Below are 19228 nucleotides of genomic sequence, written 5' to 3'. Positions count from 1 at the left end.
CATAACTCTGGACCTCCAAACTGGGACAAATGTAGGACAAAAGTAGGACAAAATTTTCAAATGTAGGGCACATTTTTTAAAAATGGAGGACATGCAAAAAAAATGATGATTTTTTTAAAAATGTTAATATAAATGCATGTTTCTTAGGCATGATCAAAATGAAGGATATTTTGGCATTGTTCCTAGACAGATGGAAGAAATGTACTTCCCTTTCTGGCTAACCTCCCCCCCCCCATTCCAAACAGCATATTTGGGCATTGAAGAGGAGGAAGAGTGGAAAAGGCAGAGGAGGAGGAAGAGGAGAAGAAGAGGAGGAGGAGGAGGAGGAAGGGGAGGAAGAGGAGGAGGAGAAGAAGAGATGGAGAAGAAGGCGAAGCAGATGACTGAAGAGGGGGAAAAGGAGGAAGAAGTAAAGAGAAGAAGGGAGGAGAAAAGGGAGGGCATAGGAGGAGGAGAAGCAAGAGATTGCACGCCGAATAATTACGGACGCAGACATGACAGACAGAGGAGGCAAGTAGGGCAGAGTAGAGGAACGGGGAAGGACTCAGGGGCAGGCGGCGACGCGAGCGATGCGCCTAGCTTGATTCGCCCTCACCATAGCCGCAGGATGAGTCAGCGTCTTCTCCGGTCCTATTCAATCAGGGGGCGTCAAGCTTCCGCGACCGCGATGGCGCAGAGAGGCTGCGGAAGAATGCTGACCGCGGTAGTCCACCGGCGGCCGCCGTCCCTGCCGAATGGTGCCTACCATCGCAGCGTCGTATGCGCCTAGCTCTGAGCAGCTTCTGCCCCCTAAGACGCCGGGGCGGCCGCGGAGGCCGACGCAGCCGCTCGGCGGATGACGAGCGGTGCGGCAGCCCATATCTACAGGTCCAGCCCCTCTGCTTCTGCGCCCGCGGCACTGGTCTTTCCCCTCTTGCTCCTCTTCCCTTTGCCCCCCCCCCTTCCCCCCCCCCCCCCCCAGACGGCAGCCCGGATCAGAGTTGGGGCTTGCTTTAGCCTCCTCCACCCGCCAACCTGGAGGACTCCGCTCATCGGAGGAGCCCCCTGGCATGGCTGGGGCTTGGAAGCAGCGTCCTCCAAACCCCAGCCAACCGGAAGACTCCCGATTGCGAGGATCCCCCTGGGCATGGCTGGGCTTGAAGGCAGCCGTCCTCCAAGCCCCACCAAGCCTGAGAGTCCGCGATCGAGGAGGAGCCCCCAGGCATGCTGTGCTTGGAAGCACCGCCCCAAGCCCCACCAGCCTGGACTCCCTGGGGGGGAGTCCCGGGGCGGGTCAAACCGGGGCGGACCGTGCGGAACCCGCCCCAATCGGGAAAGTCCCGCCCCAGCGGGATATGGGAAGCCTATGCAGAAATAATAATTTGATACCACCTTACTGACATGACTATATCCTGTAGAACTTGGGATGTGTAGTTTGGTGAAGTAACCATAGCTTCTCTGGAAGACAGGCTGAATGCCTCACCAAACTACAAATTCAGGATTCACAGATGAACCATGCGTTATTGCTTTATTTCTGCGTATTATATACTGGTCGCACAACAAGGGTGTTCTTTGCCTTCAAAACTGGGAATACTTTGTGACCGCCCAAAGCCCGGCAACAGCTGAGGACCGGCAATGCGAAGGAACTTCAAGCGGGGCAGGACGGGGGCCCCTAGAACCCGAGACCACAGGGGAAAGATGAAAGGGAGGCCTTTTGTGACCTCACCATCTCTCTGATGGGCTGTGAGCATGAAACAATGGCGGGTTACAACACCGCCACTTGGACGTCCTCAGGACGTCCCAGTTTAAAAAGGGGGCATCTCTCCGACACCCTCTCCTGTTACAAACTCGTCCGTAACAAATGGGCGCCCGTTCCACATGGCCGCCGCCTCCTGACCGTATAGGATCGTGTGTCCGCATGTCGCACACGCTAACGATGTCGCGAGTGTGCCATTGCCCCTCGTGGCTCATGAGCACGACCCGAAAGAAGCTCCATTTTGGAGCTTCTTTTTGCTCCGTAAGGGAGCCCGCAGTTTGGCTGCGCGGCCGCCTTGCTCGGAGCAAACAGCACGCCCAGGAGACAGCCGCAACGGCAGTTTTAACGCCTCATGACCTGTTTTAGCTTGCAAGGTCTATACAGGGAGAGAAAAGAGTGGCCGGTGAAACTCCTGCTTTGGACAGTACATAATTCCTCTTCATGCTGAATTCAAGAGTAAATTACATGCCACGTACAGATAAAAGCAGCTTTCGGAACAGGCTGAGTGAAGAAGTGCAGGGTGTATGCACAATGTGTATGCTTAACTCTTCCTTCACTTCTTTTTTCCTACTCAAAACCTTCGTCCTCCTCAACAACATCTCTTCCTGTGGAGTGGTTGCTTGTATGGGATAGGAAAGGCTTCACATTGTGATTTTTTTTATCTGGCTCAGTCTAATTGCAGAGGAAAGAAGAGTCAAAGCTACTGACCGAAGGATTTTTTTTCCTGATCTGTTTCCATCCAGGAGCCCTAGTGGCACAGTGATTAAATGCCAGTACTGCAGCCACTTCATCAAAAACCATAAGGTTGTGAGTTCAATCCTAGCCAGGGGCTCAGGGTCAACTCAGACTAGCATCCTTCTGAGGTCACTAAAATGAGTACCCAGCTTGTCTTGGGGGCAGTTAGCTTACAGTTACAAAGTGCTTCGAGACTGCTTAGTGCAATGATGCTGCTATTGCTATTGCTATCCATTTTTGTCCTACCTTCCCCACAATAAGGGACCCAGGGCAGGATACATATTTAGCAAAGCATTCATTAAAATAAAAAAACACTCCAACCACAAAGCCCACCATTAGAAGTTTATCACTTGACACTGTTGTACTGCAACTACACTGCATTAGTCCCATCTGAGAGTCAATTTGATATAGTAGCTTGAACACTGGGCTACAACTTTGAAGACCAGGGTTTGAATCACTGCTCTGCCATGGAAACCCACTGGGTAACCTTGGGGAAGTCACACACTCTCAGCCTCAGAGGATGGCAATGGCAAACCCACGCTGAAGAAAATTGCTAAGATACACCCATGATAGATTCTTTTGAGGATTACCATAAGTGGGAAACAAATTGAAGGTACACAAAAAAAACCACAAAAAAAACAGTCTTTGACTGGTGCTGTCCTGGGCTGCACCAGTTTTGTGTTATTTCTGTTATTTCCAAATTGAGTCTTTCCCCACCTGAAATAACCTGTTATAACCCTCTATCCTGTTATGGTTTAGTCCACTTTGGGCGTGACTGTCTCATTCTGCTTTGCTGTGATATTGGGAATACAGTGAATGTGATGTTTCATTGCCCCTTCCTTGGGTATACTCCAGGATCTCCAGCAGGGAAACTACAGATGGTATCTGGTGGTTAGGCTATATGGATACCAGGATTCCCAAGAGTTCTCAGGAGAACGTCTGTACATCTTCTGATCTTTGGCATGTCTTTTTACACTATTTTAATCTAAAAATAAATAAATATGGGGAGTAGTGCAGTAGTGTGATTCAAATCTAATCCTATTAAGAATTAATGCCCTGAGAAAACACAGGGTTCAGGAAAAGTTTGACAATTAAATAATCCATATTCCTCATCCAGATGGGGAGTAGGGATGTTTCCATAACAGCATCATTACATAATTGCTCAATTACAGTTTCCCTTTGTTTTGTTTTTGTTGTTGTTTTAAAAAACCTAACTATGGAGTAGGAGGCATAGTAAACAGGGTGGTGTAAATTGTATTGTTGCATTTCAACTGAAAAAAAGCAAACTCTTTGTAGAAACATAGTGATGGGGTGAAAGAGTGCTTTGCCATTCTACTACCTTTCTGAGTACAAGAGTAGCAGTTTTCAAATGGAATGATCTGAAACAACAACTGACTAGTGTGATAAACACTATTACAGGGATATGTTGAAGCAACACTGAAAGCCATCTCCACACTGCTCCAATGTCTTTTTAAAAGAATAATTCTAAGTCCCTCCTAAAAGTGACCACCAGTAGAAGAAATTCTCAAATTCACATAAAACTAGTCTAACCTATGGATGCAACTGGTAATTCATAATACAGTCAGCTTTCTGTAGCCACAGATTTTTTTTTTTTACCCATAGGTTCAATCATCCATTTCTTGTAAATATCCTTCCCCCGCAATCCCCCCCCCCAATAGACCTTGGTTTTGCAATTTTATACGAGGGATACTATTTTACTACCCCGTTATATGTAATGGGACTCAAGCTCCATGAATTTTGAAATTCATGAGGAGTCCTGGAAACAAACCTGAGCAGATACCAGAACTTAGAAAACTTATTTATCTGGACTACATGTCCCAGAACTCCTCAGAAAGCATAGCCAGTGACCATGCTGACTAAGGCTGCTGCCACACAGCAGAATTAATGCAGTCTGACACCAGTTTAACTGTCATGGCTCCATATGGAATTCTAGGATTTGTAGTTTGTTGTGGCACTATAGCTCTCTGACAGAAAAGGCTAAATATGTCCCTAAACTACAACCCCCCAAAATCCATAGCATTGAGCCATGGCAATTAAGGTGGTGTCAAGCTGCATTCATTCTGTAGTGTGGATGCATCCTAAGAGATTCTGGGAAGTACAATCCAAAAGATAACCTTTCCAAACTCTGCGTTCTACCACTTTGCAACCCAGAGGATTTTTTTTTTCTGGAGAGCCCAACACCACCGCTCCAAAATAGCTTGCCTAGAAGTCTCATCTGTCTCTATTCTGTTCCCATTTGCAACTCTTGAGTAAGAATATGTGCTTCCCACCCACGGCCATCCCTTTCCTTTAAGCAGGTACTGTGATGAACATCACCCTATCTTTTCTCATTACCTGCTAACTTCCAAACAGTACCATCAATGATATTATAACTGCTATATAAGATTGTAACTGTAGAATAGCTATATAGTAACTTAATAAGAGAACATGATAACTACAAGAGACCAGAATTCGAAGACATAGCTGTAATAGTCTGGAAAATGAGTATGCAAAGGGATCATGCAGCACCTTTGGGACTAACTGAAAGAAAGAAGCTGGTAGCATGAGCTTTCATAGACTTCAAGCAGGGACGTAGCCAGGGGGGGGGGATCTTGGGGTCCGGACTTTGTTCCCTCTCAATTTGTGGTCACTGCAAGGAGGCTCACTGTTCATTTAGACACATTTCCTGTAACACCCAAACCAGAAAGGAGCAAAACACCATCACTATTTCTCCTGTATGCTATTTTACCATCTCTGTGTGATGAACAAACCTGTGAAGGTTTAACAATCTAGCGTGAAAGATTTTATGCTTTTGGGATGACCATCAATGGATAGATTTGATATTGTATTTATTTGTTATTTGTTTTGAGATTTCTGGCCAACAAGGCTGCTCCTACAATGTATGTATAACATAACATAACATAACCTAGCCTAACCTAGCAACATAACTCAATACAGTATCATACATTTGGTATTGTCTAAGCTATATACTATATAATATAGTACTACATGATATTCCAACTACTATACAGCTACTATAACAAAGATCATCATTAGGTAAGCTTCTCCCCCACCTAAAAAAAGACATATTACCCCAGAGATGGTGGATTTGTGATGAAGGAAGTAATTGGGTAAGAAAAATGTTACCTGGAAACTTTTGGCATTCAGATTTTTCTGGCTCTCAGTGGCCACTTTCAGCCTGGAGTCCAATCCCTTCATCAGTGACTCAGTATTACGGACATATTGCAAATCCCGATAGGTCCGAAGATCCAGCACCTCCATGGACTGGGAGATGTTTTGCACCTGCTCAAGGGAAAAAGCACACAGAAATTAGACACACTGCTGCCCAAGGGATGGTTTGAATCTAGATCAACAGGGTCACAGTACAGTACTGAAGTTAGAGAGATACAGTGGGAGAATTCAGAACATTGGTCCTCTTGGAATTTACACTATTGCATGCTAGTGCTGCAAGAAAACCTTTTGATTTTTCAAAGGCATTTTAAACATATTTTTAAATCTCTGATGTTTGTTTTGGACTTTTTTGCCATTTTTAATGTGACTGGAATTCTAACTATATATGCTGTGATCATTTCCCCAATCCAAAGCCCTCTAGACATTTGGATTATAAACCTCATCACCTCTGTCCATTATGGCTGGACCAAATAGAAATTGTAGTACAAAAGGCACCAAGGTTGGGAAGGCTGTACTCGGTAGTAAACCTCATTAAAAGCATTGAGATACATGTGTTGCTGTAAATATGACTAAAATATAACTGTACGTTTATTTCCCTAATTTTACATACAATGCTGCTGGTTTGTAGCATGCCTTACAGAGCAAGATCCCTGCCCCAAGAAACTCACAGTCTAAAAACTGTCCAAGAGAAAGGAGATACACAAGACCAAACAGTAAAGCAATATGTTGTTGCAGCTGGTGCACACACTTAGAGTAAGGAATAATCTGTATTACATTAAGGCTGCCTTTATTCGATGCTGTATACTGCGCTATTATTATTTTCATCCTTCATTATTACTGTGTTCTGTAATGATGCCCTTTTTTGCAAAAGTCAAGACAGGCTTTTTTAAAGCAGACCAGTGAAAATACATGCATACACATGGGGTTCATAGGAACTCATGGAGAAGATAACCCCACCATAACCTCCCCCCACAACAATCTTCTGTCCTCCTCTGCATCACAATACATTCATTCTTCTCCCAGTGGGCAAGAAATCTTCAGGGAGGACACTGCAGTATTCTGTGACTCTGCAGCTATGAGACGTGGTGCTTGGCTTTTGCAGAGTTCATTTACCCAGCTCACTCTCCCACCTTGATAGATTCAGGATGGGAACTTGAGATAGTCTCTTTTATTTAATCACAACACCCAGCATCCTCCAGCTATCATAGGACATGACTGCGGGGATTCTGGAAACTGTAGGACACAAAAAGGTAATTTCATCCAAGTGATGGGTGAGCTTATTTTCCCCTCTGCACTCCTAAGAATTTTGTTAGTACAGAGGCTTACCTTGGGGGCAGGAAATGAGCATAGCACCAAGGTGCCTCCATCCATGGTAGGGACTGGAATGTTTTTCAGACTCTCCACATTGTGGGTTCAGAACTTAGGCTGTGTTTGCACTGCAGATATAATCCAGGTTGCCACCACTTTAACTGCCATAGCACAATGCTATGGAATCATGGGATTTGTAGTTTGTTGTGGCACTAGAGCTCTCTGGCAGAGAAGACTAAATGTCTCACAAAACTACAGTGCCCAAGATTCCATGGCATTTAGTCATGGCAGTTAAAGTGGTGGCAACCTGGATTATTCCTGCAGTGTAGGTGCAAAAGGGCAGAGATGGGGAGAATGTGCCACTTTGGACCTTGAACTCACTGTAGAGGCCTTACTCTGGGTGAGGTGGGGGTGGGGGGTGGGGGGTGGAGGAAAGGAAGCCATGCCCTGAATATGTCTGTCCTCATATACAGCAGTTGGGGTGTGTGCTTTACTTAGAGCACCAGCCATTTGGAGAAACTATTTGGCTATCTCTGCCTTTAAAAGAGACCACTTCACCACTGGATCATATTTTTCTGTCCTGCGAGTCCACAAGGCTGCATCTAAAATTGGACCGGGGAAAGTGTGACTTTCTAGATATGACTGGACTCCATTTCTCATCAGCTCTAGCTAGCAGAGTCAATTAGAAAAGCGAATGCGAATCATAGTTCAGCAAAATGTGGATTATAGTCCATCAAAAAGAGGCAGACCAAGAGAATGTGTGTACATGAAAGGTGAGATGATGAGGGCCCATCGAGCCATGTATTCCCAGACACACACCCCCTCGCTATCATTTTACAGACTGGGTGCTTGGTCCGGCAGATACACTGTGAAGTCTTTTCTGCTAAGAGCTGAATTGGAACCTGCAGTCTGCAGTACCAGCTGGAATTCAAGCTTCCATCCCCTGCTTTGCACCCATGAAATATGGATGATAATGTAATCAGACTGAGCTGAATGCTGATTAGACTCTGGCAGAAGAGAAGGGGGAAGAGGGAGCCACCTGCTTGTCTTTTAAAGGTGCTGGAACGATGAAAGCATCCCACTTTCAACAACGTGACTCTTTAAGGGAACATTTAATCCCATGCTAGGATCACAAAATCCTAGTAGCCACACTGGCATGCAAATATGCCTTATTGTTCAAACAACTCTACTGACAAGGAAATGGTAGCAATGGGGCTGCAGGATCAAACTAGACTAGAAGTGTGTGGTTGCCATCAAAAGCATCCAGTCTCCATCTTATTTCTCCTTTTGTGGCATCAAACATCACTTACATCTTGTTCTGATGTCACAAACAATCTGTCTTTCCCTGACTCCTTGCCCCACACCAGGGATATGGACATAATGAGATGGATCAGTTCTGCTACCAACCTAAGAAAGGCCCCCAGAACAGAATTGCAGCTCCCATCTTTCCTGATCATGGATGGAGTAAGTTGGCTAGGCATGCTGGGGACTGCAATCCAACATTTGGGGGATCACTTTTCATGCCTTTAGAAAGACTGTATATAATTAAGACTTTCTGAGTCAGGAATCTAAATGCTTGGTGGCTGTTCTTAATAGCAGTTAGCAGCAGTTTAGGGTGACATTAAGTTCCACAAGCTTCTGACATTATCTCCAATCAATGATCAGAGATACAAGATAAGAAAGTATTCATTGGCAGGGGAAATGCTGCATGGAACTGAGCTCTGCTTTGCAGCTGGTAAAATTGCTGTACCGATGCTTCTTCCTGACTACAAATGCCTAACATTGTTCCACATTCCTCAGTCTACTCTCTTGCTCTAGTCTGAGTGATCTAAACTCTTGGCAGCTTTGACAATGTCTGTTGGATAATGAGTTCATTCCAGGTTTCAATCCAATGGAGCTATCCAAAGTGCTGAATCCCACCCTCAATTCTAGACTAAACCCACAAACATCATCAGCTTCCACAAATCTCAGAGAAACAAAACGTTCTAAAAGTGATGACAAGAATGCAGAGCAAGAAGAGAAAGTCCCATCGCTTTCAAACAGAACTGAAGAGTGACCAGTTTTCTTTGGACTGGCACCAGGAAATCATCTCTAGCTGACCTTGGAGATGCTGACTGTATAGATTTGGCACTGAAAATATCTCCAAAATAAAGGAGTAATCTCTGTGGCCCATACTGACCTTCTGGCCAGTGTGGTGTGTCATCAATACACTTCCTTGAACCACTGACAAGTGTCTTTTTCTTTCTTTTCTTTCTTTTTTTTGGCATGCAACTTCAGAGCATGTCCAAGCTTTGCAGCTGCTTTGGTTAGGGAACCAGCCAAAAGTGCTGATTGTTCTGCCAAAGAGGCGAAGCCTTATAATGGCAAGGCAGATGAGACACCTTCCACTTGGAGGGCTGCCAAGGTATTTATGTTTTGTCAATTTAGTTTTTCATTACCAGAGGGTAATCTCATCAGTGGGTCTTTGCCAAAAATCCAAGGAAATTGGATCCTAAAACATGTTGCACTAATAGAGGCACCAGCTGTGTGCACGTAAGCTTCTGAATTCACTCCACACTTGTCAATGGACTCAATAGTTAGCTATCCCCATCCTCTGTATCAGGGGAGAACAACTTCTCCAGTCTGTTGGACTCACTAGAACTCCCCAACCACTTATAGGAATGGTCTAAACTTCTGTTAATATCCGCACTATCACCGCTATAGTTGTTATGGAAATTTGGTGGCTTTATACAGTATCAGAATGCTCTCCCCTCTACCATAGAAGAGAGGTGTGGAAGATGTAGCTTGCAAGCAACATGTGACTCCCAGCCCCTTTTCTGTAGCCCTTCAAGATCCCTAGGTTCCCCTAACTACCTCCTTTCCTGAACCAAGTTAGCCTTGAAGACTGGCAAGGTAGAATATCTCCTTTATGGGAAGAAAGTTAACTTCAAGAAAATGTAAGTTTGGAATTACTATTGCTGGGAGAGGTTGTCTGGAGTTCTGGAATAAGGTGTCACCTGTATGCGGATGATACTGTGTTAAACCAGTGCCTGACAGCTGTAATGGACTGGATGAAAGCAAGCAGATTGAAACTTAATCCAGAGAAGAGACAGGCCAGTGAAAAGACAGATCTGGGAATAGGTATTCATCCTGTGATGGGGTTGCACTGCTTCTGAAAACACAGGTTCACAGTGTGGGGATACTCCTGGATTCAGCTCTGAGTCTGGAGGCCCAGGTTTCAGCAGTGACCAGGAGTGCTTTTGCACAGTTAAAACTAGAGCACCAAATTTTCCCATTCTTGGAGAAGTCATATTTGGCCATGATACATGCCTTGGTTACATCCCGTTTGGATTACTGTAATGCGCTCTACATGGAGCTGCTTTTGAAAAATACTCAGAATCTTCAGCTGGCCCAAAGAGCTGCAGCCAGTTTGTTAACTGGAGCTGGCTGCAGGGAGCACACAACTCCCTTGTTGCAACAGCTCCATTGGCTGCTAGTCTGTTTCCAGGCACAATTCAAAGCCCTATATGGCTTGGGTTTAGTTATTTGAAGGATCTTATCTCCCTTTACAATCACGTTAGAACACCGAGATCATCAGGAGTGGTCCTTCCCTATGGCCCACTGCCCTCTCAAACTTGTTTGGTGGGAACAAGAGTGAGGGCCTCCTTGGTGGCTGCTCCGAGGCTCTAGAACTCCTTCCCTCCTTAGGGAGTCCAGGAGAGTCCTCTCCTTTCAACAGTTGGTAAAAACTTTGTGTCATCAGGCTTTTTCAGACTGATGAGGGTTGGGCTTTTAAATGCTGTGTAATTCAGATTTTAAGGTTTGCACAGTGGTATTTAATACATTTTAATTTTTAATTGTAATGTTCTTAACTTGTTAGAATTGTTTGTTTTTTAAACTTTGTATTTACATTTTAATGCTTTTGTACTGTTTTAAATTTGTTGTTAGTCACTTTAAGTCCCTATAGCGGCAGAAAGGGGAGGAAAATTATGTATCTGCCTAGTCATATTTTTGTTTTATATACTTTCTCTCTCCTTTTTCTTTTCTTTGTAATCACACAAAAGCCCAATATCAAAAAAGAGAGAAAGAAGAGAAGAAAAGGGCTGAGTTATTTTTTTATGACAGTACTGAATTTTTGTAGCATCATTGTGCCATAGTAACCCCTAGTGGCACAAAATGGCGGGGGGGGGGGCAGAGGCTGTGTGCTGCCCAAGCTATGGTCTATGATGATCAAAATTCAACCTGATATGCTCCAGATGGTTTGGATGACAATTTCCAAAATTTCTGACCATTGTCAATGTTGGTTGGGACCAATGGAAACTGAAGTCCCTGGAAGGTACTAAGTGTGGGAGGCCTGCTGTAATTCCATACCTTCAGCTGGTACAAGTTAAAGAAGATGACTACATTTCTTGGATCCCCAAATAATCCAGGTCCGTATTCCTCACAAGCATCCTTTTTTCTCTCATCTCATCACATGCTGCAGCACAATGTCCATAGCCCCAGGTTAAGAGTTACTGCGTGAAGATATTTGCAAATGCAATTTGCTTGCTCAATGGCTCACCTGGCACGTCATCCAACTGTACCACTTCCAGCTGAATAAACAGGAGACTTAGTTGCGGCAGACAAAGCATAGACTGCCACTTCTGAGTGGTGCACCTAGGAGGCCTGGCATCCACTTCATGCACAGTTTTGTCAAAACAGTTGTGAGTTAAGAGATATACTCCAGCAATGGCCTTAACCCTCTAAAACTCCAATCCTACATATGATTAACTGGGAGAAAATGCTAATGAATGCAGTGGATTTACCTCATTGTAGAAACATATAGGCTTGAACCATTATTCTTGTAAAGACACTTTACCTATCTTGTATTGCACTCAATATTTCTCAGTTAAGTCATAGTTCTCTTTTTCCATAACTTGAAAATGTAGTTTTGTTGGACTACAGTTGCCAGAATCCACATCCATCCCATGGCCAAGCTATCTTGGGAGGGATTCTGGGAGCTGCAGTCCAAAAAGTAACGTTTTGATGCTCAAGTTTGTAAAATATGACACTTTTTAATGAAAATATAAAATACAGCAAAGGTACACTTTTTACAAAGATACCAAGATGAAGCCCGAGTCTTTAATTCCATACTGTACATGTATTTTCCTCCATGACAGATGTAACAAAATGAGAGCGCTAAAGCTCTAGCCTAAGTTTCTGCTTCAGTTTCTTTCTCTACAAGAAAATTCCATAATTGCAAGCCATGAAGATTCTCATACATCCGTCACCTGCTATCTGTAAAATGAAACCTGGGTCTCTTAATTGCACCCCCCCCCCCTTAACTCCCATGGTATCTATAAGACAGTTTATTTAGCCTCTTTTAACTCAGCATTGCACAGAAATATTAACACTAGCTCTCCTTAACTGCTGCATCAACATAAAAGGGCTATCATGTTTTAAAATGAGATTTCAAGAAGGCTGGGGTCATTTAGTCCTCAGTATTGTGAATGTGCAATATTCTATTTACTGGCTCCAATGCTATTTTTATGAAACCCTTAAATTACAATCTCTCTCTCTCTCTCTCTCTCTCTCTCTCTCACACACACACACACACACACACAGAGAGAGAGAATGAGAGAGAATGAGAGTGTGTTCCTAGTTATGCTAAAAATATAGGACATTTTGGAGTTCCTCTTGGACAGAAGGCTGACATGCCAGGCATGTCTGGGAAAAGGAGGATATCTGGTCACGCTGATCAGAGCGGACAACAAAATGGCATCAAATAGTGGTTGTGAGAGAAGGAAGGTGGAAAGATAAGAGAGCTGAAACTGTAGAAGACAGGGGCTGCGAGTCATTTCTCACTGTACAATTATAGCACTATGATTCCATGTTAACTGCCATGGTTCCATCCTGTGAATCCTGGGATTCATAGTTTAGTCAGCAGCACTATAGGAGCTGTCTGGCTGAATCTAAAGGGCCCTCCCCTAAACTGCCAATCCCAGGATTCCATAGGATGTTCTCATGGCAACAGAAGCAAAATCATAGCCTTATAATTATGCTGTGGAGGAATGCTGGGGATTGGTGGTGATTATAGCAGTGTAAATAAGTGAACACATATCAGTTTGGAAATATACAAACTGCACATCTGAGAATGAGAAGATTGGTAGAAAAAATAATTCACATTCTCAGCCAGACAGACTATCTTGATACATAGTCAAGGTTTCTGTATTTTTTGTTAAAATACTTCTGAGCAAACCAACGGTTGGGTGCCTTTATGAAGCTAAGTACACACATACACACAAACTCAGAGTAACCAGAGATTAGGCTAATGGATCAAAATGACACAAACAACCCATCTGATTCTCTAATTTTACTTTTAAAAAAGTCTGTAGAACAAGGCAACAGTTACTATATTTACTCAGCAATGCAATTTGCACAATTCATGCTAAAAGCCTTCTCACAAATGAAGAACTCTCTTGAGGCCAATAGAAAATATCTCACTGGTCTTCCGGATGAGGAGAACAATGTTGACAAACATGCCAAGTAAAGATTTACACTCCATCAATGGCCTTTTCTTCCCTTTCTGTTACTCTTTTGCATTTTTAGAATGGATCCATGTCATCTCGAGGCCCTGTGAAAACCCAAACACCTGTATGCACATGCACACAGGTTTTAGAAGGAATCTTTAAGCAGGAGCAGCTGAAGTCAAACTGCCCCCCCCCCCAAAAAAAAAGGGTAATTCAACAGAACAGGTTTCATTAATGTAGTTGATGGGGAAGCAAAACAAGAATGAACAGCTGGGAGATGAACCTGGACAGATTCCAAGTCAAGATATGACACAGATGAACTACTAGGGATTATGATTAACCACTAGTGTAGGTTGCCAAGAAAGGTGTGGATGCTCCATCCCTTCCCACCTCCCAACACAAGATGAAATATCCCTTAAAAAAAACAAACCCCAAGATGGGGAGATCAATTCAGACACCTCAGTTGTGAGAAGAAACAGTGACAATACCTGTTGTGACAATAAAGGAGGAGAGGAATCATGCATGCCCATCTTGAGCTCATTAAAGGGAAAGTAGAATATAAACCTAACCAAACAAAAATAATTCATACATCGCCTTGAGGTTCAACGTAAGCGTAGAAGACTGAGTGGCTTATGCTAAGCCTGAGTGCTCTTTCTGACTTCCTTTAGCAAAGCCTCATGATGGTTCTGCCCTGGAGATGTTTCATGATGTTCTGCCACCTGACAGACCAGCAAATGCTGCCCTGGCCCAATTGCCATGTCTTGTTTCACCCACCTTCTCCTCCTTCTTGCCAGGTTCATGCGATTCATCAAACCACCCTGCTAGGCATTGTGATGGCCAGGTGAGAAGGCTTTCAGAACAAAATCGCCACTATTCGGTGTGCTACAGCAGCAAAACTCTTAAGAGATCATGGACTCCATCTGCACTACAGAAATAATGCAGTTTGACATGACTTCACCAGCCATGGTTAAATGCTATGGGATTCTGAGATTTGTAGTTTTGTGTGATATTTAGCTTTCTCTGTTAAAGAGCTCTAGTGCCCCACCAAACTACAAATACCAGGATTCTACAGCACTGAGCCATGGCAGTTAAAGTGGTGTCAAATTGCATTATTTCTGCAGTGCAGACGCAGCCCAAGCCACAGCTCCTAGTTCCTCTGCAGCCACCAGACATGCTAGCTCCATCCCTGGCACAGGCTGCAAATGGCTGCATATAGGGTGGCATAAATGGTGGAATGAAGGGCTGGAGTAACAGCAGGCTGGCCTAAGTAGACTAAAACTAGTTGTAAATGGGCACAATGCGAGTGTATGTTTCTGCTGGTATCTCCCATCTCTCCTCATCATCAACCTGAGTCAGAAAGCCTGTTTGGATCTGAAGTGGTTGGAAATGCAGGTCGGAAAAGTTACTCTTTTTTTAAAAATATATATATTAAAGTTTATTATTAAAACAAACAAATATCAAACATTTAACATACATATTTCCATTGACATCTTATAAGTAAAGAACATAAAAGCATGTAATAAATGTCCCATTCTCAACATCATTACTTCAAATATCTCACATATTATTTTATATTAAACCCTACCAAGATATTAATTTAATTGTTAGCCATCCTCATCATCTCTTATTGTTTCCCTAATTTTTTTGTTTCTTATATACCATCTTTCCTACTAATCATTTCATTTTAATTATTTTCCAATCAATTTCTATACTTCCTTTTCTTTTTCTCATTTCCTACTTCCCACCCTTCTATTGTAAGTCTGAGGGCAAGGAACTGTCTGATTAAAAATAATATTGTAAGCCGCCCTGAGAGCCATTAGGGCTGAAGGGCAGGATATAAATACCTAAATAAATAAATAAATAACCTTTCCTTCTTTTCTCTTTACTAACCCATTCTTTTCTTCTCTTTTTTCCATCCCTCCATTCTCTCCCCCCCTCTCATCTCCTTCTCTTCCTCCATCCACCTGCCTTCCGACCTTCTCTTCCCTCCTTTCGCCTGGAAAAGTTACTCATTTGGACTACAACACCCATGTTCTGGGCATTGTAGTCCAAAAAGCAACTTCTCCAAGCTCTGTTTGAGAACTTCCAGAAAACAGTTTCACCTGTTATCATATGTTGGTTGGTCCTAATAAAGATAATGCCCACTATGGATTTTGACTTGTTGTTCTCATTGACCAATGCAGCTATCTTTACTTTTTAAATACCACAACCAAACTCACCCAGGTTCTGGCATTCTCAGACGGCTGTGTGAAGCCACTTCTAATTCAGTTCAGGGGGCACGATCTTCATCAATTGCTAGTGATAAGTTCAGCTGCTCTGCATTACTGAGGCAGCTAGCTGAAATTATCATAATGTGAATTATATGGTAGCGGAAATTGATCTGAACTCTAGCTTTATAGCTGCCGAACATTTTACGGGCTTCATGCAGAGCCAGCTGCAGTGGCTGTGTAACAGCTCTTCCTCGCATCCTCCTCCTGCATCATGTAGATGTGACTCATGTCTATGTGGTATGTTTCTGGGAGCCTTACAATGGCCATTGGCCAGTTCCACCATATGTGTTCTCTCCATAAGGCTTGCATCTGACAACCCATGCAACAGAGACTTGTTTGCTCATTATTTGGTTTAAAATGTTCCTATAGTGCCCTTCTATTCATAATTTCAAGAGTAATTTAACAATAACACAGGCCTCTGTTGATTTTCCTCCCAGCATTGTAGCAGTTTTAACGTATCTGGGGGTGCTGACTTTGTAAAGCACAATATAAATGTCATGCCACACACAGTTCTTTCATCAATTTGTTTTTTTAAAAAATCAATTCAGTGGTTGCTCAGCTTTTATTAAGTTCAAATGCGGCTCTTCAGTGCTTTTGAATTGATTTTTGTATTTCAAACTTATTTTGAAAGTCTATTAAAAGATTTTCACCTCTTTCTTCCTCTTTTCGGGATAATTCTTTGCAGGATGAGGCCAATCAGTTACAAATTACAAAACAGAAATGTCAAAGCAAGTTGTAAAAAAAACCTGTACATGTGGTCATCTCAGGTCATCTTTGGATTTTGAATGCCAAACTCCTATAAACCAGCAAATATTTTAATGAATTTTAAAGAAGTTTTTATGATTCTCAGTTTTGCAGGCCTGTGTAATTAATATAATATAATTACATATTATACATGTATATTTTATGTAGATGTTATATGTATGACTGTGTGCATGCAGTTGTGTGTACACACAGACATCTGCATGTGTGCAAGCATGTTCACATACTCTCATTCCCTTGTTACAGAATGTGCATTTTCTCTCAAGTAAATATGAATTTGTGCTTATAAACTTTAGAAGTAAAGGGGGGGGGGGAGGAAAAAGCATTAAGGGGTGGATGGGAAAGGATGTGGGTGTAGCCTCAGGGAGTAGCACATGTAGCACCCAGATCTTGGGTAATTGCTCATCCTTGCTATAAAGTGATGTTGAAATGGGAAGATGAACAAGACATGCCACCTTTCAGTTTGATTTTTTATTGTCTAACATGGCCCATAACTAGCTATTGGGTTACTTCTGTTGTGGTGGTGCAGTGCTAAGATGCACTGCATGGCTTTCATTTCCATGTGGTTTTACTTTTTTCCTCCGTCTGTTGTCAAGGGTGGTGCCTTGTTAGGATTTTACAATGCACTCATCCATAATATGAATGTGAAATTTACACTAGGAAGAACATACATTCGGCATAAGCTGTAATCCTGTTCAATCTTTCCTATGAACAAGTCCCAGTGAATGTAATGGTACCTACACGTGCATAGACCCTTACAAAATTCCCTGTAGATCTTCTTTTCAATTGCCTAGCCTACATGGACCACAGATGGCATTTTTTAGACACAGAACATAGTCAGAAAGGAATGTGATCAGCAAGTGCATTATAGCAAAGCAGATCTTGGTGGAGGTTGTGCCTGAATGAGATTGCTGATGTACATCTTTGTGACTGCCGTGAGGGAAGAAATGCAGGCTATAACTGAAAAATGAAGACATGGAAATGTTACAACTCCCAGTGGTCATTCTAACTGGGGGATCCTGGGAGATGTAGTCCAACCCCCCCCCCCCTCCAGCTTTGTATAAATATGGGTTGGAATTCATGATTGCAGTTGTGAGGTATAACTGATTTGTGTTCATGATCCCTACATATTCAATAGTTGGGATCGTAAAATGTTCCCCCAATCCAGATTTACCAGGCAGCACTCACTGAGAGCAATGGGGCCTGTTCACCTGTGAATCTGGGCAACCAACCCCGATTTAAGAGCAATTCCAGTGTGAGGAGGGACTGAGATAGAAGTCCTGCTTGTGACTGTTGCACCTGAGTTTGCTGGCAGGAGGGTGTCTGGAAGCATCAAGCTGCTACATCTCACTCAATAAGAGAACAGACCTCCATCACTCAGAAGTTGCTGTCCAAGTCAGGATTGAGTGGGTTCCATCAGGAAATATTACTTAGTTACATATAGTTAACTTAGTAGCTGGTCTAGAATCTTGGCTGTCATAGGGAAATAAAAGATGGCTGTGGTATCACATGGGTGAAAGTATGCTTAGAAGAGCATCTTACACCTGTATATGGTTTCCACACCAATCCTAGTCATAGCAACCCCTTTTCTCTCTCTGGCTCTCTCTTGGTCCTCTCTGACCATTTTGTTTCTGAGCCAATGATTGAGGTCTTTGCTTCCTCTTTGGTGCTTGGCTACCCAGCAGCCTTTGCAACTTAACACCAATTATTCTATCACACTCTTTTCTTTCCATGCCATTCCACCTCTCTCTGCTGTTTTCTGGGGCTGCAAAGCATATTTAGGACAATTATGTAAATGCTGCTGAGAACAGGCTTCCCTCAGCACATTTTGAATTCAAAATAACGACTTTTGCTCCACTCACGTCTGCCGCTCCTTGCTTTATTCCATTCCCCAGCTCTCCCCCCATCCCAAATCACTGAAGTGCCCCTCTCTTTTCCCACACAGAGGTGATTTCCCTCTTCAGTTCTGTTCAGCACAGGCGGTAAAGTTATTTTATTTGGGGTCTTAAAGAGATGCAATTGCGAACCATGTTTGTTCCATGGTTATTTATTTATTAACATTGCCCTTGTTGGTACTTTATAGCCATGAATGTGGCCTCTGAAGGGAGCTGTTTAAGAGGCAATTTGCTCCACAATTTAATAAAAGTTTAATCGGTTTCCAACCTGCACTGCCCTTTGTGTGTGTGTGCGCGAGTGTGTGTGTGTCCAAAAAGCCAAGGGGAACAGACAAGAAGAACAGCTTGCCTGTGAACCCCTCCTGTGAGATAGGCAGGGAAATAGACAGTCATTAAAACATATGTAAAAACGCACAAAGTAGGAGAATTCTCAGGTTTGAAAGTCACCTCAAAACAGAGCTTGAGAAAGCTACTATTTTTGGACACTAGCTTCCAGAATTCCCCAGCCACCAACCTATGCTGACAAGGGAATTCTGAGAGTTCTCACACACAAAAGTAACTGACAAGTTCTGCCTTGAAATCAATGGCAGAGATAGGGAAAGGGCTTAGCTGAGAGGTGGGCAATCTCACAGTCCAAAACATTTGGACAGTAGAAATCTTGTCAGCTCCAGCTAGCACAGGGGTAGGCAACCTTTTTGAGCCGGGGGCCGGGTTTCTGTCCCTCAGGCGACTGGGGGGCCGAAGCCGGGGGTGGAGGTTCCACCCTCTGGGGGTGGAGCCACATGCCGGGGGTGGAGCTTCCAACCTCTGGGGGCCAGGCCTCCTCCTCTTTGCCAGCCCCTG

At 43.4% G+C, this 19228-nt stretch overlaps 1 protein-coding gene across 1 annotated transcript in view; it reads right to left on the bottom strand.

Moving 5' to 3' along the window:
• OLFM2 (olfactomedin 2) overlaps positions 1–19228 on the bottom strand; it is a 209856-nt gene that overhangs the window by 55371 nt on the left and 135257 nt on the right. Inside the window, 1 exon segment of the mRNA XM_042448105.1 lies at positions 5618–5773. Within this exon segment, the coding sequence (XP_042304039.1) occupies positions 5618–5773 (156 nt within the window).

This window comes from Sceloporus undulatus, chromosome 2, assembly GCF_019175285.1.
Source record: "Sceloporus undulatus isolate JIND9_A2432 ecotype Alabama chromosome 2, SceUnd_v1.1, whole genome shotgun sequence".
NCBI classification, from domain to species: domain Eukaryota; kingdom Metazoa; phylum Chordata; class Lepidosauria; order Squamata; family Phrynosomatidae; genus Sceloporus; species Sceloporus undulatus.
The sequence above is the reverse complement of the archived record's forward strand: the minus strand, read 5'-3'. Positions and strand labels throughout refer to the sequence as shown.